Source organism: Meleagris gallopavo, chromosome 5 (genome assembly GCF_000146605.3).
Source record: "Meleagris gallopavo isolate NT-WF06-2002-E0010 breed Aviagen turkey brand Nicholas breeding stock chromosome 5, Turkey_5.1, whole genome shotgun sequence".
Lineage (NCBI taxonomy): Eukaryota > Metazoa > Chordata > Aves > Galliformes > Phasianidae > Meleagris > Meleagris gallopavo.
This window is the reverse complement of record NC_015015.2, coordinates 17,001,225-17,024,569: the sequence shown is the minus strand read 5'-3', so window position 1 is coordinate 17,024,569 and position 23,345 is coordinate 17,001,225. Positions and strand designations below refer to the sequence as shown.

General features: G+C 40.9%; 1 protein-coding gene across 1 annotated transcript in view; it reads left to right on the top strand.

Annotated features, from left to right (window-relative positions):
* SHANK2 (SH3 and multiple ankyrin repeat domains 2) overlaps positions 1-9,567 on the top strand; it is a 333,770-nt gene extending 324,203 nt beyond the window's left edge. Inside the window, exon 24 of the mRNA XM_031553489.1 lies at positions 7,899-9,567. Within this exon, the coding sequence (XP_031409349.1) occupies positions 7,899-8,472 (574 nt within the window). The 3' untranslated portion in view covers positions 8,473-9,567. The remainder of the gene's footprint in view (positions 1-7,898) is intronic.
* The last annotated feature ends 13,778 nt before the right edge of the window (positions 9,568-23,345 follow it).

Genomic DNA, 23,345 nt, shown 5'->3' with positions numbered 1-23,345 from the left:
ATTTAAATCTGGCTGAAATCCTACTTCTTTCCTGAAAAGTCTGCCTAAATGTGTGAATTTACAAACTACAGAGAGGGATCTTGAGCTATAAAAAATAATGAAGTCAAACCTTGTCCAGCTCTGAAACTAGGGAGGGTAAGGGAAGATCAATTTCTGAGCTGGAGGAAGAGTGGGGAGGAGGGAGCAAAAGGCCAACAGCAATATTATCACAGTGGAGAAGTGCTCCAATTTCTGTTTTTTGTTGTGTTATATACTCCCTGGACTGACTATGTTTAATATCAGTTCTGCTCTTGGAAGTGCCTACATAAAGGCCATGGATGCATAGTAAATGCTTCCCAGACAAAGCGTTATTTTTACTGCTTTTTTTTCTACTTTACCTTTAAAATATTAAATAAATTACAGCCTTTCTAGCCTGATAGCATGATTGACACATTTTTTTTACAAAGTCATAATGTATTATGATCAGGGAATACCATCTTGCCAAAGTATTAAAGTTAATATTTCAATTGTAAAGCTAAAATTCTTCACTTTTTTCTCATATTATAACACGTACATCAACCAATTGTAGAACTTACTTACTTGCCCTTTTCTTTGAGGCAGTAAGAGAAAAGTAGCAAGGAATTTTAGCTTTCAGAAAGCAAGGATTCTGCTGAATTAAAGAAAAGTGATGAAAAATGTGTAGGTCTGTTCATATACCCTTCAGCCAAGGAGAAGTAGTGGGAAGTATTATAAATAGTAACACTGATCTCAAGCTCACTTGGGTTCTGCTCATAGCACTAGCAGCCTGATGAAATTAAAATATATATTTCTTCATTGCGAAACATGAAGTTATAGCCTAGGAAACTGCTCTAAATACCTCTAGGAGTTATCTCTGTACAGCCAGTGGATATACAAATGTCGCTCAGTCACAGCAATTGCACCATTAGGGCAGCATGAAGGTAAATTAAGTTGTAAATTGTTTGGGAATAGCTTGTTACAGAAACCGGCAAAATTGATCTTCCTTATATGTTTTTGACAAATGAGGATCATGAAGAGATTGTTCTACAATATTGAGCAGCATTTCTCTCTCAATTATTACATTATAAAAAAGCCTAGTCTTCCCTTTTTCAGCATACATAGGTTTAGCAGTAATTATACACCGTGTATTTATAGTTTTCTGTGGTTCTTATGGAGACATTGAGTTTGAAGATTTTTAAATAGAGCATGGAAATGTTTCGCTGGAAACCATCTGCTGCTCAGAGGCAGTGACCAGCTGCAGGCCAGGAAGAGGAGCCTGGGAAAGAACAGAAAAAGAGGAAAAAGCAAAAGGATGTGCTTGTTTCATTGCGTGAAGGGCTTGATCAGCAGGCTCTGGACCAGAGCTTTTGAAATCACATGGGCTCTTCCCTCTCTTCACATTGGCCATCATTCACTTTAAGAAATTTTGGAGCTGATTCTTGGAGGTACAAGTTTTCATCTGGTCCATCCATGTAGTCAGGATCTGAAATCAGAGGCCACAACACTCAGCCATCACTTCCTCCTCTTCTGCCCAAAATTCCTTACAGCATCAGCTCGAGGCATTTGAGTACAGGGCCCTATCTGAGCCAAATACTCAAGATTGGGATGTGCTGCCCTGGGTCACATTGCCCATCCCAAGGCTTGGACACACTGTGCTGGGAGATGAGAGTGCTCCCCACAGCTGGGCAAAGAGGAGGGGAGCACAGCAGCATCTCCAACTCCTGCACTATAAATATGGCAAGGCTACAGATTCGCTTGAGAGGCTACTGACTGTTATTGAAGCTGCTAAAAGGAAGGAAGGGTTTTTATCAGGTTAAGAGGAATGCTCGCTCTGTGAACCCAGCAGTTGCTTAGCGACATAGTGCAAGCTGGCTGCATAACGCCAGCAGGATTAATGCAGGACAGCCTGTAGCTGCGAGGGAGAAGCACAGCCCCCAGTGTGAGCATCACGCTTCCACTTCTGCTCTCGTGTGCTAATAAGGAATAATGAACAGCTACCACTGAGCCCTGCCATCACCGCCCCAAAATGGTTGATAGCTTGGAGTAGGGAGGAGCTAGTTCTATTCTGAAGGGCTCTCCTGCTTCCCAGACTGTGCTCGTGGAGCATCCGTGTGTGGCCTCCTGGCAGGCTGAATGTCAGCCCGGCAGTGGGAGTGCTCATTGCAGATGTACGAGTTGTACAGAATGCTTAACCATGCAGGATCAAGTCCTTCAGGAAAAATAACCTGTATTGTCTTGGCAGAACAAGTTTTAAAGGGGGAACTGTCTGTGGTCAGGCTTTTGTGCATTTCTAAGGGCTTTTCATGTGAGTAAGTCCCCATATTTTAACAAACAGGTAGGGCAGAATTGAACTTAGCAATGAGTCATGCGTGGGTCTTGACCCTACATTTGGTTTATTCTGGTTATGAAACACGTTATCTTGTGGAGTAATTATCAAGCTTTGATTTTTCAGTTTACTGTCATCCCGTTAGCTTCATTTCATATCATTAACCATTTGTCAGCCATTTTCACAGGATTGCTTGCTTTGTCGGTAATTTTTGCAGCATCTCAGTCATTCCATTTTGTCATTTTTATTTGCTCTCATGGCTGCTGCTCTCAGGAGTGGGTCATACTGAAGTGCCATGAAGTAGATGTCAACTATAAAACATAGAGTACTCTGCATGGTACATTCCTAATGCTCACTCGATGCTATTGCATTTTAGTGATTTTGATGTTGATATTGATACAAAATGCTGTGTGGATTAGCTCTCCCTTATCCAGAAATGATAGTCATTCTCAAGCCAGAGATAAGATGTCATCTCCAACTGAAATGAAAGCCACTTTCATCAGACAGGTATTCAGCAAAGGTTTTTATAGTGTGGGCACCTAAGAGTGGATTCCTGAACTTATACCCAGGCACCTAAATATGGAGACATAATTTTTCAAGTGCACCAAAACTCTCTTTTTAGGATGTGTTTTTGAGAGAAGGGGGAATGATAAGCACACTTTTACGTGCTTATGTAAGCACTTAAGTAAAGACAAACTAGCCTTGAAATAATCAAGCTGTGCTGCAGTGGTAACTGCTGAGTCTTTCTCCACTGGAAGCAGTGATATTTTCCCTTCTCTTTCCAGCTTGTCTTCACCTTTTCCCTTCCAGTTCTCCAACGGTAGGGTTGAGACAGCCTTCTGGCCCTCAGCCCCCAGTAGCACCTTACTGCTGTTTCTGTACAGCTGTGTAATTCACATGGAAACTGTTGTTCTTGAGCAGCTCCCGCAGAGCTTTGGTGATTATTCTTCACCCAGCGAACAGCATTACCTGCAACAGACACTCACCATTCTTCATTTCTCCTCAGTAAAATAATGCTATTATAAGAAACTCTGTATCCTGACAGTCATCATACCAATGCTTGTTCTTCACCTTCTCCCAAAACAGACAATTATTGTCTTACTTTCCTACCATGCGATTTTCCTTTGACAATCCAAAAATACAGTACAAATATTGCAAGAGGTGAAGGCAAAGTTTTGGGTTTGCAAGTACACAGAAAGCTCTAAAAAGTTAATTTCCCACAGTACCTCCATATAGGGCACCTTTTCTCCCACTGTTTTCTTCTCCAACATGGTAGAAGAGCTTTGTCAGAGACAGCAAGTCTTCTGGCAAGTCAGAGAATAAAACAGCTCTTATAAGACAGACTGTAACTGTTTTTTGGTTTGAGTTTTTTGTTTTTTTTGTTTGTTTGTTTGTTTTTAATGGGAGGTTCTTAGGACCTATTGCGGCATGCCATCTTTCACTGATTTGCTTTTAATATTAAGTTAGCAGTGAATTTGAATCCTGCAAATCTGATTTAGAATTTAAAATAATTTCTTGCCTACAATCTGTGGTGATGACTTATTACTTGGAGACATAGGAATTATACACTGTGGTTTTAATATGAGACAACATAATGGGCATTACCATCAGTGCAGCCTTACAGCAGCAAATGTTTACAAATTAGTTCCATATGCTGATTCTAACAGGGCAAATTTTATTTAAAATAATTATCAGACTTTTCACTTTCCTAAAATGAAATTTGGGTTTAGGTACGTTTAATACGTATTTAGTATGCTTAATGTAACAGATGATCAAATAAGGCCTAAGAAATTGCTCTTATTAAAAATCTGGAAAACCCACAACGCAATGAAAACACTCCTGCTCTCCAGCTGGAACGTGCTTGCCCCTGTATTGACCAGGATAACATCATCTGTGAAATGCAAGACAGCTGAGAGTTTCAAGGCTATCTGCACCAAATGGTGCTGTAGATGACATAAACTGTAAGTGGGGATGGATGGGAGTTGCACAAAGGTGCATACTTTTTTCCATCTGTAACACACTGGAGTTGATACAGCAAGTGAAAGTAGAGAGGGAAAAAGTGAAAAAGAATCTTGGAATAGAAGAGTCAGGACAGGAAATCTGGAAGTGCAGTCATGGGCCCCAGCAGGCTCACGTGGCTGTTACAAGGCTGAGCCTGTGCCACGAAGGCTGCAGAGCCAACTGCAGAACAGCAGTCAGAAATAAAACACAAAGTTTGTTTTGCAGATTACTGAGTGATTTTGCAGACAGCAGTGACCTCAAGTCACCGTGGTTACATTTCCCCTCATCTTTAGGTGGTTACTGCAAAACTGGTCCGGCTGCTGTGACAGTGTGTAGTGACTCACAGACTGTGTTCTCAGTGTGGAGAACAACTGGGGTGTGTTGCTGGAGGATTAAGTCTGTTAATGAAGTGCTCTGAGCTTCCTGATAAAAGGGTTAATGTTTCTATTGGCCTTTGTGCTGAACTGGCTATAACCTGAGCGAGTGTCGAAATATCATTCATCAGCTAAAATAAGTTGTGATCATTCTAGTGTCATATTTTAACAGTCAGTAGTCCTGAACCCGTGACTTGAGAAAAGCTAGATGCCCACAGATCTTTTAATACTGATTGTAGCCACGAGAAGCCATTACTTTGATCCAGGCTGATGGGAAGAGCAAAAAATCCAGTGTTGCCTCTTTTGCTTTGCTCACCCAGTACTTCTGCCTGTGGAGGGGAGGTAACACAGGTCTACAGAACACTTAAATAGTGCACAGTTTACTTTGGGGGATTTTGTTTTAGTGCCTTGATGTAGTTTATTTAAAGGAGCAGTGACAATGATCTCCTGAACGAGGATGTACAGGGAGTGTGTGAAAGGAACGATAGAGAAGCAGCAGCAGAAGCAAGTTACAGAAGCGAGCAGGAGCTGTTGGCCAAGTAACAGAAGTTACCCTCTGCTGGCGCCTGCCATATCAGAAGATAAATTCGCATCATCCATTTGATATTGCCACAGAGGATGGCAGCTCATTTCTCATATTTGCAGTACAGAAACATGAGTAAAAGAGTCAGTACAAATAAAGGGCTGGAGAGAGATTTCTTCATCTCTGAAAAACTCACTTTGCCTTTCTTTCAATCAGTAGTACAAAATTATCCCAACCTATTTCAAATAAGAGTTTTTTGGATTCAAAATTAGATCGTGTGTTATTAAAGTCCACGAGACTGCTATTGCTATGTGGGTAGAACTATTTTTTCCCCTTGATTAGTAGAATTGAATTGTTTCTTGCCATTGGCTTTTATATGTTAGAATGCTTAGCTCTGGTCTTGGAAGACAATGTGAGCCATTAAGCTCCAAACAAATCACAGGAAGCACTCCAAACCTTGCCAAGCATTTCTTTTCTTTGTTAAATTACAAAGACCAAAGTGCTTTAAGTCTTGTTCCCACTGTGTTTTAAGTGAAGTGCTGATCTTTCAGCTCTCAAGGAGATCCCCTGTTCCCTTTGAAATATATGGAACAACCTGTGGGAAATCATTGGGATTGCTCATGTGAATAACATGTACATTCTCCAAACAGTTATTCTTAGTGCTTTTCTAATAACATAGTATTGGATCCTTATTTGAAAGAGGCTTGCTGTGCTGTGAGTGTGCTGTGCGTGTCGGTGTAGAAGCGCTGTAGGCTACCTGACATCTGAGTTTGTTAATTATGGGCTGAATTATGTGGGGATTAGATAGGAAGAGGGCTCACATCAGCCAGGAGCAAACCAAGGAACCACTGAAGAGAGTCTCCAGATCAAGGCTACCAGAAGTAACTATGGCTGTTTGTATGAAAGAAAGGGATTAATAGCCCATTATCATTGCCTCAGGTGAGCTGCCTGTATTTCTTCTTTTTGAGTAGTTCACAGGAGCAGCAGGTTAGGACAGATTTTGAGAAGTACCGGGACCATCACCTTTTTAATCAAAATTCTAACCACTCTTTTAATAAGAATATGGGGAACCAAAGTCAAGTCATGCCCCTTCCATGGGCATTCATTGCACTGGGAAACAGATCTGATGGAGTAGCCTAACCCCACATGCCGTGTCCTCCTTCTCAGCTACCTCAGTGTTCTACAGGTGTGAGCCAAGCCTTTGTGATTCTCCAGGCCAGAGGAGCACAGGGAAGGCTCTTGTTTATAAAGCAGATCTTGTGGTGAGAGGCATGACCCAGAGAGAGCTGACGTGGTTTTGCATGGATCATTTCTGGTACTTCGTTTACTGGCAATTAATACAATATCTTCAAGCAGTCATTCAGATAGAGACCTGAGCTGGTTCCACTGCAGGACTTTAAAATGAGGGCTCCAGAACCCACACTTTTTCTTTGGCTCTTTTATGCACAGTAGTGAATCTGCATTATTAATAAAAGCATTTGTATCTACCATTGTTCCCCGAAGTCCTTGCCTGTTCTGCCCCAAGCGTGACAGATCAAGCATGGGGACAGTCTGGCACTGAGATAAAGAGGGATTCAGCCTGTCTGAGTGAGAAATCCAGCTACAGCATCCTTCAGATCATCCCCTCGAGTCTATGGCATCACTTCAAAGATAAATAAATCCTTTGGTCTGGAAGTGCATGAAATTACTTGGCTGAAGGTGTCTCTAACTGGTAGGGTATTTTAAAAGTGAAAAACTCTGGAGCTTCAGGCACCTAAAAGTTCAGTGAAAGATCCTGTGTTGCACATGCTGACTGGCACAGCTGTCTCATGAAATGTAAGGGCTGTGTATTTAAGCATTTTGTGAACAGCCCTGAACCTCAACCATCTGCTTCTAAATTTGTTTTATAGCCACCAGACAAAAGTAGGTTTGTCTGCTCCTTCACCCACCCCACCAGCCTTGGCAGGAGAGCCTCTCAGCAAACTTCATGCTTGCTTCATTTGTAATTTCAGATTTCCTTTAGGCAGCAGATAGGTGCCAGTGACTTGATTACAACTACATCACCTCTAGGCGTGCAGAGTGACAAGAATTTTGTCTCCGCAAGTTTTGTAGTGAAATTGATGAAGTATAATTCCTGTTTAGAAAAAAAATGAAAGATCCAGAACCTGAGTCAATAATGTGCTTCCAATACTTTCCATAGCTACTGTTACTAGCTATGTTACCTTACAGTGTAGGACTTATAAGCTAAAACTGAAATGAAGGACCCACCCTGCTCCGTGTAGTGCAGAGCAGATCAACTCCTGACGCTCTGTGTAGGTAACAATAAGTGCCCATATGCATTTAGTAGGCAGGTTCCCCAAGTCTATAAAACCACCAAAAAAAGGTATCATTTGCACAAGGCGTTTCTCATTTAGCCATGAGACAGATTGTTATAGCCTTAAAAAAGAACAATGTGCTCTGAAAAGTGTTTCTCTGATCTGCTGATAAGCAAAGATTTTGTTTTTAACTACAGCTTAAGATTTAAGATTAAGTTTTATGGGAAAGATTGAATGATGCTATCTTGGTACTTTCTACCTGATACTGCTCTTTTAAAAAAGTTATACTATTCTGATGTTCCAAAGCCACATTTACCATGTGTTGATATGGGTACCAGCGGCAGCTGATGTGTCTAACTTTCCATGTCTGTTTACAATTTCAGGAGCACAGAAGTCATGAGTACTGTCTCAGGTACACGAAGTACAACAATCACTTTCACTGTCCGACCTGGAACCAGCCAGCCGATCACACTGCAGAGCAGGTCCCCAGACTATGACAGTAGGACCTCAGGAGCACGGCATGCTCCAAGCCCTGTGGTTTCACCAACAGAGATAAATAAAGACATCATGCCTGCTTCTCTGACTGCTTCTGCTTCAGCTTCATCTCCTTCTCCAACTCTGTCCGATGTATTTAGCCTACCCAGCCAGCCCCCCTCTGGGGACTTATTTGGCTTGACCACAGGGCGCAGCAGGTCTCCTTCTCCCTCAATATTACAACAGCCAATCTCAAATAAGCCTTTTACAACTAAGCCTGTCCACCTGTGGACTAAACCAGATGTGGCAGATTGGTTGGAAAGTCTAAACTTAGGTGAACATAAAGAAACATTTATGGACAATGAAATAGATGGCACTCATTTACCAAATCTACAAAAGGAAGATCTGATAGACCTTGGAGTGACTAGAGTTGGGCACAGAATGAACATAGAAAGAGCTTTGAAACAGCTGCTGGACAGATAAGAATAGCTATTTTGCCTCACAAACTTCTGTTGATAACTAGAGATGGGCTGGTACTGAAATACCCCAAATGCCTTGTCTGTCTGCGAGTGCCAGCAAAATTAGGGGGGAAAAATAAAGCAGTTTAATTCCTGGTACTCAGGTAATGCAGACTGTATGTTACACACCCAAATATAAATCTAAATGTGTTGCACGAGTGGGGCCATTTTATTTCAAAGTTGTGGGGAGATACGAGAGAGAGAGAGAGAAAATTGTTAACTTCAAAAATATTACCATCTATTGATACTACCCTTCTGCTGGAACCATTGCAGAACAGTTTTCTTTTAACTTCAAATTGCAAGCTTTTTTTTTTCCTTAATTGAAAAGCACTGTATTCTCTTCTTGACATTCGTTCAGATTCCCAGCAGGTTTCCTTTCCCAAATCTTAGTTTATTTAAAGAGGACAGATTGCTTCATTACCATTCAAATCCATTTTTGTTAGCAGAGGCACAATATTGAGACAGGTACAGGAGTTCATATAACTGTTTTTTACAAAGTTTAGCTCTCCGATTTGTTGGCAGAGAAGCTGGTTGTTCTGCTGGAATTAGCTCAAAGGTAACCTTGCTCTGTTTTACCTGGTATTTCTTTATTTCTGCAGTTATACTTAGCACTCTTCCAAGGTGGCAGAACAAGTTCAATACATGCTCCATTGACGTGACCTGTAAGACGATGCAGACATTTCATAAAAACTGAGAAGGAATGCTCACTTAGAGGTACAACAAAATGAAGCTAGTTTGAACCTGAGACCCCCAGTTTTCAACCAGCTAAACTACTGCTAAGTCGCAATGTGAACTCTGCAAACCAGAAAAAAAAATTGGGTTTATGTACAGCTGCATCTTCAGGACTTCACAGTCAGATATCAAGTATGCTGAACCCTGAGTGATACTGTCTAATCCAGAGAGTGATTAAGTACCTAGATATTTTGAACATCGGGCCAAGAAAGATTAAGTAGATGAATGTTCCCACTGAACTCAATGAGAAGGTTGCCAGTATTTTAAGTAAGAGAGGAATTTCAAGCTGTTAGCAGAAATAGAAATAGTTTATCTTGCTTTAAAAAAAGAAGAAGGGGGAAAGAGAAAAAAAAAAAGAGAAAGCTAATGCCAAGATGGACCAAGGTATGCAGTGTCCCAGAGCATATGTGCTTAAGGGGCAAGGGAAGTAGTAGCTATCCGGTTTCTTGTTTTTATTGCTATTAAGAAGTATGGGCTCCTGGACAAGAAGAGCAGAGTGAGCACCTCCCAGGGGGCTGAATGCTTCCCATGGCCACCCGTGATTGCTGTGCAGGTGGCAGTGAGCACACCCTGCTCTGGGCCAGAGCTTCCAGGAGACCTCGGCAGCAGGGGGAACACACACATTTGGTCAGTCTGACTATTTCATTTTATTTTTTTTAAGTTAACAAGTCTCTCTCTGCATGTTTGACCTCCCCTTGTAATTAACACCTCTAAATATCTGTGAGTTTTGTAGGTCTTTATTAACATAATACTCAAGATGTTGAAGGTGGATAAATTGTGTGTGGATGGCTAGACTGCCTACCTACCATACTTTCAGGTTCTCTTACATTTTGCAGGATACCTGAACTTTCTTTCCTTGATATGTTCCTTGATATGGTCCAGCCTATCTCTAATTTTTTTATTGTGATTATTTTTGCTCACAAACAAGTGTCTAATTAGGTCTGCAACAGCCCTAGTATGAGTACATAAAGTTTAGCATTTTAAATATCTTTCTTTACTGCAAGTTTAAATAGTTGTACAGATAGTTTATAAGCACAATATTTTAAGAAAATAAGTGGCTGGTCTACTGGGCAGCCTTTGTGCCACTTCAGTGCTAGAAAGTGAAAAACAACAAAAAAAAAATTTTTGTGGTTTAATACTATTTCTGTGGAATAATTATAAAGTCTTGACCTTTTTAAAATCAACCTCATTTGGATGCATCTGAACCAGCAGAGCTGTGTTATATTTTCTATCTTTGCTAGAACTTCTACAAAGGAGGATGAATACTTCTTCAAAAGTGGTTATAGTTACCAACGCATTGGATACTCATAAAAAGCAACTTATTTAGCCTCCTGCCCCCTTTACGGAACAACAAGTCCTTTGACTTAACATCTGTTACTACGCTATATTTGTATTTGAAAGTTCCAAGTAACCTTGTAATAAAAACCAAGTACTAAGGTGTTTTACTTCCAAAAGTACTGCATTTTTCCATAGGTGGTGTAGAAGATGACAGTCTCATTCAGATAGTCAACACAGGCAACTTGAGGCCATCAGATACTTTCAGAAGTGTACAAATGGTAATTTAGCCATCATTGTCTTCCATTTGGTGATACAACAGAATTCAGTAAATAAACCACTAATGCCATGCTCTTTTTTTTGTTTCTTTGGGTACAGTTGATATTACCTCTATAATATGTGCCAGAAAATACGTTAGAAATTACGGTAGTAACAATGTAGAAGTTGACTTTGAAGCTGCTTTTTACTCACAACCTTATTGTTGAATTTCAGTTTAACGAGTGCTGACATACACAGTCAATTACAGTTGGTGGTAATCCCTTTCTAACACAGGTGTGTTTCTTCCTCGTCTACCTTTTCAGGTACTGAAAGAATAGGTACAAAATCATTAGCAGAAAAGAGGTTTGAAACATTGAAGAGCTAATGAAATAGTTTATTTTTACATCGTGTCTTACAAAGTAAACGTAACGAGACCTGAGAGGACCTCCTTTCACCAATAAAATGCACCTCTGCCAAGATGAATTGGTCTCTAGCTCTGTTTGATGATTTTGCTACAGAAAGCAATAGTAACAGATATGACGTTGCCTCCAAGTATTTTCGTCAGTCTGGAAACGTTGGGGGGAGGAGAGAAGACCCATTTATTTCATGCTTCTATGATAGTGAAAAACAAGTTGTTAGAGATCTATGAAATACATTATGATATTCTGGGTTTTAGGATCAACTTTTGTTTATATACTGTAATTTAAATAAATTGCATTTACATGCCTAGTTTCTGTAATATTTGTGTATACAATACCAAAATCTTACAAGATGTAAATTGTGTATAACTGCACAGACTCCTTTCCCTAGGTGTCTGAGAACATTTTCAGTTGAATTCATATATTATAAAATGACTAGATGTGACTGTTGATTTACAGAATTTACATATCACAAAAGTTAATTATTTGTGGTACTTAAGTTAATAAAATAGTGATTTTTTTCTCCGTTCTTAAAAAGCATTACCCAGTTGATCTGGCGATGATTATGTGTATGAGCCACAAATATTGATAATTTTTCCATTACATTTTTTCTTTTCTTTTCTAGATATTACTATGTTTCTCGCTATAGTTTGTGTAAGAACTTGTGTTCACGTTATCTATGTTGCTGTAATTTTTGTGCTTTAATTCCTCTTATTTCAACTGATTAAAAGATCAAGCTCCTGTAACTTGCACTTTTCCCCAATCCTTAATACTCTTGTATGGCAACCAAAATTACTGTAAGAAATAAATATAATATTGCACTAAGGTTGTGGTTCTGATTGCAAACAGAAAGCACTGTCTGAATTTTTATTAAGCAAGCAAACAAGCAAAAAGTTGCCAAACTTACAATCTGATGTTGTGTTTTGAAAGAGCACAGAATGCTTTAACAAAATGTAGATAGAATTAAGGCAAAATTATTGATTTTGTTTTGGACAGGAAAAATGTTTCCTTTCCCTTTCTTCTTTCTGGTTAAAGCATTCTCTACACTGAGCATCAGTTTATTTACCAAGTTCGAGATCCGTGTTTGAAATGTGACAAGTGAAAATATTTCAGTAAGAGGTAAAAAACACGTCTCTATTTGCCTTAAGGTGGATTTTTAATAGCAATTGAATTCTTTCTCTTGGCTGAGCGTGTGTGTGGGAATGCATGCTCTCAACTTGGTGCTGCTGGTTGCATGGGGCTCTCATGTGGGGATCTGTTCTGCAGTCTTGTAAGGCACTAGAGAGTTGGGGGTTGGACCATTTGTAGGAAAGAGTGGCTTTACAGAGGAGAAAGGGGAATGGTGCTCCTTACCAGAATTTGTGCATCTTGTGATGAAAAATTGTACCGGCAGGGTATATCTGTAATGTGAATAAATGAAGCTTCAGATGGACAAGAAAAAAGAAAGAAAGAAAGAAAAGGTCTCCTTTTCTTTTGGCTTAATCACAACATTGTTTTGTATTTTTAAATGGTGATGCTATGAAGATATTTTTAATTTTTATTTTCTCAGATATCGGAATAAATGCCTAGAAATGTTGCCATTTGATTTCATTTGTTCCTTAACCATTATTCTATTCTACAGATGTCATTCTGGTTCATCTTTTTTTTTATAGCTACCCATGCTTTCTCTTGTAATTTTTCCAACAGCAATTACTTGGCAGCTTTGTTTTGTTAAGAACGACATAAAAACACCAACAACCCAATCACCACCTTTGTTGTATTTCAGGTATTGTGACAAACCAGTGATCAATACTGCATATCTAAGTCAAGTCAATTGTCACTGCTTTGTCGGCCAAAGAAATGAGAAGATTTGGCCATTGCTGTCATGGTGGACATTGTTTCACTGTGTCATATTTTGTTTTGTTTGTGTTTTTCTGTATTTTTTTCTGCATTTTGTGGTCTTTCATTCCTTCTGTCCAAAAAAAACAATAGAAAAAAGAAAAAAAGAAAGAAAGAAAAAAAAAACAAGCCTCTTCCCAGTAGCTATGATGAGATATCCAGAACAATTTTTACAAGAGATGGTTGTAAAAATACTTCAGAACATGGGATTTATTTTTTTTAGAGTACGTGCCTTGTAATTTTCAACATGGATCAACTACACTGCATTTGACACAAAGCTTTTTCTTCCAGATACTGTAATACCTGACAAAAAGAGCTTATTGTGCTGTCTTTTACAGTGAGAAGACCATAACTCTGCATTAAGAAAAGTAATTAGAACAACTGAAATGATTTACATCTTATTTAGAAAGTTTTTTTTGGCATCCTGAGTCTGATTTGAAGGCCTTTATTCGGCTCCATTAAATGAGGGGGGCGCAGAAGGGGGATATAATGAGACTGTTATTTTGGGTTAAACTTATTACTGCGAATATATGCTTCGTTACTAATGGGGTTGACATGTACTATGTTCCAAAGATGACAAAAATAAATGGAGTGGACTTATGCTTTTAAGTCTGCACAAGCTGGTTCTGTCATGCTGACATCTAGTGGAATGTGATGGCCATGGGCTCAAGCAATATCTCAAAATATGTATTCCTTTACAATAAGTGATTTTAGTGTCTTGTTCTTATTGTGAGTTGGCCTGAACATCTAAGCCAGAGAAAAGGCTGACTGCATAATTATATGAATTATTCAATGAATGATAAATCTTTAAAGAATTGTAACGCTTTCTAGTTTCTATGTGGGTATGGTTTAATCAGTTTTATGTTTTAAATGTTAGCATCTCCATGTGATCCTTCATCTGCATTGAGTATGTTTTCTAAAGAATGTAGTTTTTGTCTCCAGTGCTGCAAATCCTGGACTGCTTTGAACAATTTCAGCCAAACATTGCAATCTGGTGAACAACAACTATTTCAGCAGCAAACTGCAGATGAGTGCGAGGTATTCAGGTTAGGAATTCATCCATAGTACTGGTGAATTGTCTCCCAAATGTACTTGCGGAACTGACATTTGGTTTCCCAAGTGAAATTTAAGTTTTCCTCAGGACTAATGCTAGAAGGAATATGTGCATGTGTGTGTGAGTTCCTGTATGCTTTTAATGTAAAGGTTCTTGGACTGCATTAGAAATCCATGTACAAACAGGTCACCAGTGTTGCATGTGCTTAAAAATGTATTGGAATAAATGTTGCAGTGAAGAGAATACAATACAGAGAAATCTCAAAATGTAATTCATGTTTTAATGGGTTATTTTTCCACTTTTTTTCCTTTTTGCCTTATTTTGTTGTCTCCAATCTCCTAGTTTCCTTTTATACTTAAATGTAATTTAAAGCAATTTCTTATAACTTCTGAAAGTCTTGAGAAACCTAAAATGAAGGTTTGGGGGGAAATGAGAGATAATCTCTCTGCTGCGCATCCTTCTGAAGCCTCTGATTCATTCTCTTAAAGATGTTCTTCAAAACAAAGCCTTAAGGAAACAGAGCATCATTACAAGGATGTAAAGAATTCACAACTCCCTAAATGGGCTATCATTTGTCCATAATGGATTTTGAGAACTGCCAAGTATGGCCCTCCTTACCAAACCTCTACAAAATACCCAGTGAGGAACTACTGCAACTACATCATCCATTTTTTGTTTTGTTTGGGCCTTGTTGGTGCATCTAGTATCAAATCTTTCAAGCTATGCAGGGACAAAGTCAAGGTGAGAGCTCGAACTCTGTCATTAGGGAAGAACTGATAGAAGGGGACCAAAACAGAGATTGAAAGGTTGTTTACTTACTGGTCCACATGTGGTGTCAAAAAAACAAAAATAATTCGTTAACTGAACATAGTCATATTTGAGCTCACTGTCCAATTGTGCATAAAATAATACTGTGATTAGAATTTCTTTTTCACTTTGGGCAATGCTATGTCTCCTTTTCTCCATTTGCTCCAACACCTCAGCCATTTTCTTTCTTTACAAAAGCAGGGGATGTGGTCTTTAACACATGCACCATTCTCCAGCTCTGTTTAAGGCACCCGTAAGACATTACGGTAACCGAGGAGCAGTGTAGAAGTTCTGCATTTCACCTGAGGATATCTGCAATCTCTAATAATGTCCTTTTTTTTTTTTTTCTGCAGTAAAGAGAACAGCCAGAATCACCAAAGGGCGGGTGATTTACAGAAGATACTTTGCAATTTTTAGAAATTTTCTTGCAGAGAAGAATTCTGCACAGGCGGTGTGTATTCAGAACGGATCATTTATACACTTCTACTTCATATTTTCTGGATTTTCCCCCACTCAAATGTGTGTTTTCATAATGCCATGATACTGTCAGGCAGTCTTCAACCCTCTGAAGAAAAGTTACTGAGCTAGTGCTGTGTATTAACTCTTTGTACTGGTGACAAGGCTGGTTTATCGGCAGGGAAGATCATTATAGCAAATAACATATTGTATACTTGAAAGATCAGTGCAATGGTAACAGGGAAAATGTGCTTGAGCAAAATGCAGCATGCACAATCCTTGCCTTGAGTCCGTGGGATGCTTCCGTTGGAGGCAGCAGGAAGGAAAACTTTGCCATGATAATGATGTACATAATTCACAAAGCAGGGGAAGCTTTTAAAGGAAGATTGAGAACCTCTTCTTGGTGAGAGCTGAGGGTGCTCATAAGAGCTTGTTGGGGCAGTGTGGGACAGCTGCTGGTGAGAGCCCAGCAGTGGGTGCTTACAGCAGGCTGTGAAATGACTCGGTCTATTTAACAGAGCAAATAGAAGGCTAAAATGAGATGTCTGCTTTTCCTACTCACATGAGTGGGTGAACAGCCAGGAGAGGGATTGTAACTAAAAGAAACATCAGTGGTAGGAGAAGTCAGTACTGATTGGCAATGAATAAATTCAAGTTGGAAACTGGGAAGCACTGCAACAATGAGACTAGTGGGGCTATGAGGTCACCTCCTACAATGGGGAGCATGGATGCTCCCTGAAGTTCGTTAAGCCAAGAAATGCCACATGCTTATTCCTTGAAGCATACAGTTTGCTGTGCCCAATGCCCTGCCCAACCGGCGCTGGGATGGCCGAGGAGTGTTGGAAGCATGGCCTGCTCAAGGCCATTCCTAAGCCAAGGCCCTGGGGCTCGGGTGCTGGTTTTGTGCAACAAAGGCTGCAGCCTTCCACAGGAAGCCTTTGGTTTACAGGGTTATGAATGGTTTGGACCAGCCTGGTGGGGCTGTGGACATGAGTCTCAGGCTTCAAGAGAAGGGTGGGTCACAAGGGATTTGCAGCTGACACAGATCACAGTTCTGGTCCTCGCTACAGGAAAATGACATATTAAGAAAAAAAAAAAACTGGATTAATTCTGAAGTACTGGATGAAACACTGAAGGAGAGAAACAAAACCCAGGATCCACATCTGAAAGATGCAAAGCCTAATACAAGGCTGCAGCATTCATAAATTTAGGGAAGGTGGTCACGTGCTGACAATATTTCTGCTCAGGAAAGACAACTAAAAAATAATAGAACTAAAAAAAAAAAGAACTAGGATGTAACCTAGTTATTTGACTTCACTGCTAACTGTGCTTTAGCCATGGGGCTCATCTGGGTTCCCTAGAGAGGAGGGCCTCAATGTTGGACATTTCTCCCCCACTCCTGTAGGCAAGCTGGGCTCAGAGCTCTGGCCCTGGAAACAATTTCTCCTTTCCTTGCACCATTTAAGAGGCTTTTTTACTTACAGCCTGTCTGTCTTCATTTCCGCCCCCCCCCAGACTGTCTAATGCTAGATCCCCCTTCACATTAAATAATCCTTATTAGGCTGTATGGGAACTGCTGAGTCACAGCCTGAACCCCTGATTGAGCACCTGAGAAAAGGACCAGGTCAGCCCTGGGAGCACGGGTGAAGGCAGTTCAGCTGTGTGACCAGAAGGGGTAAAGCCTGGCTGCACCCCTCTTAGATCTCATTTAAGAGCTGACTGCCACTGGGGAAGGATCTCTGGTTGAAGATCCCTCCCTTGCGGAGTGTCCCTTGTGAGCCTAGCTCTTTGGAGACAGGTGAGCACTTTTCATTTGTAACTCATTTCCATCATTAGTCCCTTTGTCGTTATATCTCTGGAATCAATATTCAATCGTGTTGATCTTTCTGATTGTTACAAGGGCAAATACCGGGGTTGGGATTCTACTTCAGGTTGTATGTAAGGAGAGCAGACAATTTTTAGTAAATTCTTTAAAGCCTGAAGCCCTAATCTTTAACTAAAATATTTATTTTCTTATTATTTTACACCGTTAAATAAGAGATGAAGGAAACTTTCTAAGCAAAGGATGCTTCATCAGATGGGAAAAAAAATCCATCGATTTAACTACAGTAAGATGCTATGAGGAATGTTTTTTGAAGATTTATTAAGCAAAGACATTACTAACAAACAGAAAGCAAGATATGATTGTGGATGATTCACTCCCCCAACACTTATCAGTGTAGCTATCCAGCTGGAAAATGACCATATTTCATGGTATTTACTCATGTAGGCAAAACTTGTTCCTTCAGTACTTTAATTATTTGAGACCCTTGAGTTTCTTTGGATGTTAAGTAAGTTTTATTCCTGGACTGTAAATGGAGGCTCAAAGAAAGCCTCCCACCAAACAAAACAAGCTCCTTCTGGTTTGACTGTGAGTCCAATGGGTTGTGCAGTCTTGAATTATGATTTGACTTTCCTACTTACTACTCTGTCTAGACAGTACCGCCATTGCCTATGATTCTCCAATTTCAATTGGGTAAGGGTGAAAATTTCTCATCATATACGCTTATTAAAAACAGAAGGAAATGTTAGAACAGCAGTGTCAATGCAGTAGGGTTAATTAAGGGCAGGACTTGATCAACAATTTCGAATATGCTTAGACCTCTTCAAAATAAAGAGCATTTTTCTTTATAATTTGGATGCCTACAACTCCACTGTAGGAACATTTTAATTTGGATTTGTGCATAATGTTTCAGCTAGAAAAGCCAAAGGACAAAACCAACCAACTTCCTTACAGAAGGAAAAGGTTATTCAAGTGCAAATTATTAGCAATAACACAACTTTAAAAGCAATAAGCTCATGTAGAACAAGTTCACTGGAGAATTTGTTTCCAGATTGCAGTGGAAATAACAACTGATATTTAGTAGAGAAATATGTTGTTATAAACTTGAACTACTACCAGTGTGTATTTGAGTTTGTATATTACCACATTAAGGAAGATTTTGGTTGCCTTTATCAGGGGTTGTTGACCACGTTACTGTTTCCAGCACTGCTGTGCAAACACAGGGGAACCGGAGCCCTACAAGGAGTTTTCAATTAGCATTTTTTCTTGCTGGTGTAGATAGATGAAATTAGGGTAGGATGGTATATGCAGTAGTTTACGTTTTACTAGAAATGGTAATAGCACTCTGTGTTCCTGGGAATAGTATGCAATGTGTGTAGCCCACTGTCCTGGGCTGTTAGGCACTGAGGAACACAAGAGCCTGACAAACAGCAACATTAATAACAATGCTAGGACAGAAGTAGTACGCATGGAAATGAGCTGACATCTATACTGTACCACGTGGGTTAAATGAACATACATAACTCAAGAAAAGAGTAAGTGAGCTAGGTGTGGAACACACTCTTGAGGTGAAGATGGCCAACAAACAAGTGTGCCAGGGGAAAATAAAAAGAATAAAAAATAAAAATAAAAAAAATCCCCAAAACTTTAAGAATATTTTTGCACTTCTACTGACCTACCTGCATTTCAGTTTACTGCTTTCAAAGAAGTCCATTAATTACCGGTATTAGGTAAGTGCCCTGTAGGCTTTATTCCAGAAAGCTCAGGCCTTTTACACCAAATGCAAAAGTCTGGCATTTCCTTGCAAGATGCTATCACAGCACTTTCACTTACAGTAGCTGCTTGTCAAAGAGAACTGTAGAAAAATACAGACTTACAGAGCTATTAACTACAAGGTTGGCATAAGGTGCTTAGAAATGTATTTGAAAAGTCAATTAGAGCTGATTAGCCCGGTTTTTCCCTCACAATAGTGTTACCCAGCAATGGTTTGGCCATGCTAAAAATCCAGATTATACAGGGGAAATGGGGAGGACAAGTAGAAAAAGATGTGCAGCTAAAACTGTCACTCAAACAATGAGAACACTACCTCTATATACCAGAAGCACTTTCATCTCAAAAATGCCACACACACAAGCAGATGTGGGAGCATCTGGAGGAGCAACAAGCCCAACCTTTGAAGAAGGAAACAGGACAAGCAAGTTGGGAAATGATGCTATTTGAGATCAAGGCTGCACCAGGAGCTATGAAAGCAATGCCCTGATGGTGAGAGATGGCCCTGTGTGAGGGCTGCCACACTGTGATTTGTGCCTCATGAGTGGCACTGTCCCTGGAAGCTGACTCTGGGGAAGGCCTTCCTGTACCACCACACAGCCCTCCGAGACTCCCTGGCTGGCCAGACGTTGCAGTGCCTCTTTCTGCCAGAGCTTTACCAAGTCTGGGGCAAGATATCAAGGAAAGCTATTTTAATCAATTCCACTTCTCTTGTTGGCTGACATCCAGGTCATCACTCCACACGCTTTGCATTATGCAATTGGGATCGATTTCTGTTCATCTTCCTATGGACTTGTGCATTAATTTCCCTCTCACTAACTCACTTCACAGCCATGCCTATAAATGAGAGTACAAGCAGAGTGCTTGACGTGAAAAGAAGTTGGTGAAGTATCTTCAAATCTAGGAGACATGGAACAGCATGCCCTCAAGCATGCAGCTTTACGAGCCCCGTGCAGCACAGAAGGCCCACAGTGAGAGGGGCACTACCTACACGCAATGGTGGCTGTTCTTGGCCCTCACGTCCCAGTCAGGTGACATACTGGGAGAGAATGATCAGGGAGGATGCATTTCTGGAAATACTCCTTTGGGAGTGAGCTTCCATCCTTCACTGCATGTGTGTGCAGGCGGGCCATGTGACTCCTGATCCCTTGCTGCAGCTTCAGGCTTGAGGCTGCTCAGAAATCACAGGTGGCTTTGAGGCTGCATCTGAAAAGCACTTCTCCAGAAGCAGCTGCTTCAGCTGAATAGCCTTGGCAACAAGCACTGGCACTACTCGCTAGGAAAGGGACTTGAAAATGAGTCTGTGCTGAGATTGCTGTGATCGTCAGCCTTCCAAGGTTCAAGAAAGGCTGCAGAGGACACACGGTCCACACACAGTATGAAATGCTGCTGGGAAGCAGTCACAATTTGGCTGCACATTCATCTAAGCCAAAGCCCCTATCTTTTGGGCAACTTCCTTCTGCTTCACTATGCAATGCTTCTGCTTCCTGCTCCCCTTCCTGGGATAGAAGTCAAAAACTGGCTTGCCCTTGACAAACTAGTCAGAATTGATGCGTTGTAAATGGCCCATTGCACATAAAAATCCAGCAAAGCACTCCACAGCTCCAAGGCTTTACATAAAATAAATGGGATGCAGAAGCATTCTTCACCATCGTCTTAAGCCTGCCATCTGTACAGACTAAAAATAAAGTGGCAGCTTAAGGAGAAGGTTGATAAAATGCATCCAAGAAACACACAGAAAAGAGCTGTGGCTCCTGTGCTGAGCTAACCTGGGGTCTACAGCCAGCACAGGGAGAGGAGTACTCACGAGGGGCGGAGGATGCACAGCACACAGGGAATACTGGGCAATAAATGTATCTCACTTCTGTAAGAGTTTCACCACCTCCCAAATAACCACCTTTCAAACTATGGCCTTCCCTCCTTGCTATCATTAGCAATTACTGCAGAAATAGAAAAAGAAAAAAAATATAAAAAACTAGAAAATATTTCTAAAGAAACACTTTTTTGACTGTTCTTACCACATGCTTATATTACAATTAACTTGGAAGAATGACATTCAGAAGTGTAAAATCATTGAATAGGCAATGAATAAAGTCAGCACGCTGCTGCCTTCCATTACCCAAAACCCGAGCAGGATGAGAAGCAGCAACTGCATCGCATTAAGGTGTGAATGGGCTCAAGACTCACCCATCCCATTAGCAGAAATAAACAGGGCTTGCTTTCTCCTCACATTAATTACACACATGGAGGTCTATGCCAGATGCTCTGATGATAAATTCAGGCAGCCTGAGGTATGTTTCACCAGGAGAATTGTTCCAGCTAGCTTGGGCAATTATTACCGATGAGTAAGAGTGATCTTAAAACTTCAAAGTCTTGAATGCATCTCATCTCATAGTTGTAACAGTACAGTCACAATGCTGCTACTTACTTACATATACTTGACAAGGTACCAAATCAATCTAGCAGAGAACATCTTACCAGAATGAGCAAGATCAGTAGTTTAAATTAAAGATGAAACCTTGTCTGTTAGGCAAGGCGACACATGAGTACACTCCCCATACTGCTGCTGCTGGTGTTATCTAATGCATTCTTCCAGCAGCTCTGGTCCCCACTCTTTCATACTTGACAGGGAGGACCCTGGAAATGTGCACCGCTTGTCCACAGTGCCATTTATGAAGATGACACATGCCATGCTCATGAGTCCAAGTGCAATGCAAGTCCTTTGTTCCCATTAAGGTTTTCTCCTCCATTATCAAAACTCCTCTCCTGCTGCTGAACAGTTTCTGCGATTGTTCAGGTGCCTTTAAGGAAATGGGATGAGTTTGCTGAAGATGGAAGCAGGGTGGAAGAGCCAAGCATGCAAATCCTCATCTCCCTACTGACTGTGAGGCTACAAAAGTCATCCTGAAGCCTGGAAAGTCTTGTGCTTGTGATTCACAATAAAGGCACCAGAAGGGCTCCATGATGCAGCCATCTTCAGCACAGCATCTTCCCATCTGCTCAAAAAAAGTTCAGCATTGGAAACTGCAAAACACTGTCTTGCTTAGCTAGGCGGGACTGCAAGTTCTCCAAGCAAAGCTTTGGGAAGCAGCTGGCCTTAAGGATCTCTGTCATCAGTTGGTCCTTTTGGGTATGTGCACATCATAACTGCTTTGGATGATACAGGACTTGAGAGGAAAAGGAGGCAAGAGAAAAAAGATGCCTTTAAGCTTATTATTGAAGTGAGAAGTTTAAGAAATTGGTCAAATGCACTGAAAATCCCAGAGTGTTTTCATGAATTTATTCATGATTTCATTCTATGACAAGGTGACCTGTTTAGTGGATGAAGGTAAGGTTGTCAATGTGGTCTACCTGGATTTCAGAAAGGCCTCTGACACTGTCCCCCACAACATTCTCATGGAAAAGCTGGCTGCCCACGGTTTGGATAGGCATATGCTCCGCTGGGTGAAACACTGGCTGGATGGCTGGGCCCAAAGAGTTGTGGTCAACGGAGTTAAATCCAGTTGGCAGCCAGTCACAAGTGGTGTCCCCCAGGGCTCGGTACTGGGGCTGCTTCTATTTAACATTTTTATTAACAATCTTGATTAGGAGAATGAGTGCACCCTCAGTAAGTTTGCAGATGACGCCAAGTTGGGAGGGAGTGTTAATCTGCCTGAGGGGAGATATGCACTATGGAGGGATCTGGATAGACTAGATCGATGGGCCAAGGTAAACTGTATGAGTTTCAATAGGGCCAAGTAATGGTTCTACAGGCTTGGGGAAGAGGGGCTGGAAAGCTCTGTGAAGGAAAGGGACCTTGGTGTACTGATGGACAGTTGGCTGAATATGAACCAGCAGTGTGCCCTGGTGGCCAAGGCCTATGATATCCTGGCTTGTATCAGGAATGGTGTGGTGAGCTGGACTAGGGAAGCAATCCTGCCCCATACTTGGCCTTGGTGAGGCCTCACCTCAGTACAGAAAGGATACTGAGGTGCTGGAACAAGTCCAGAGAAGGGCAACAAGGCTTGTAAAAGCCTTGGAGAATATGCCCTCCAAGAAGCAACTGAAGGAAACAGGACTGCTCAGTCTGGGGAAAAGGAGGCTGAGGGGAGACCTTATTGCTCTCTTCCAGTGCCTGAAAGGTGCTTACAGTGAGAGTGGGGTTGGTCTCTTCTCACTGGTGACAGAACAAGGGGAAATGGCCCTAAGTTGTGCCAGGGTAAGTTTAGGTTGGATATCAGGAAAAACTTATTTACAGAAAGGGTTGTTAAGCACTGGAATAGGCTTCCCCAGGTTGAGTCACCATCCCTGGATGTGTTTAAAAACCATTTGGATGGGTGCTCAGGAACATGATTTAGAGGAGGATTGTTAGGGTAGTATGGTTAGAT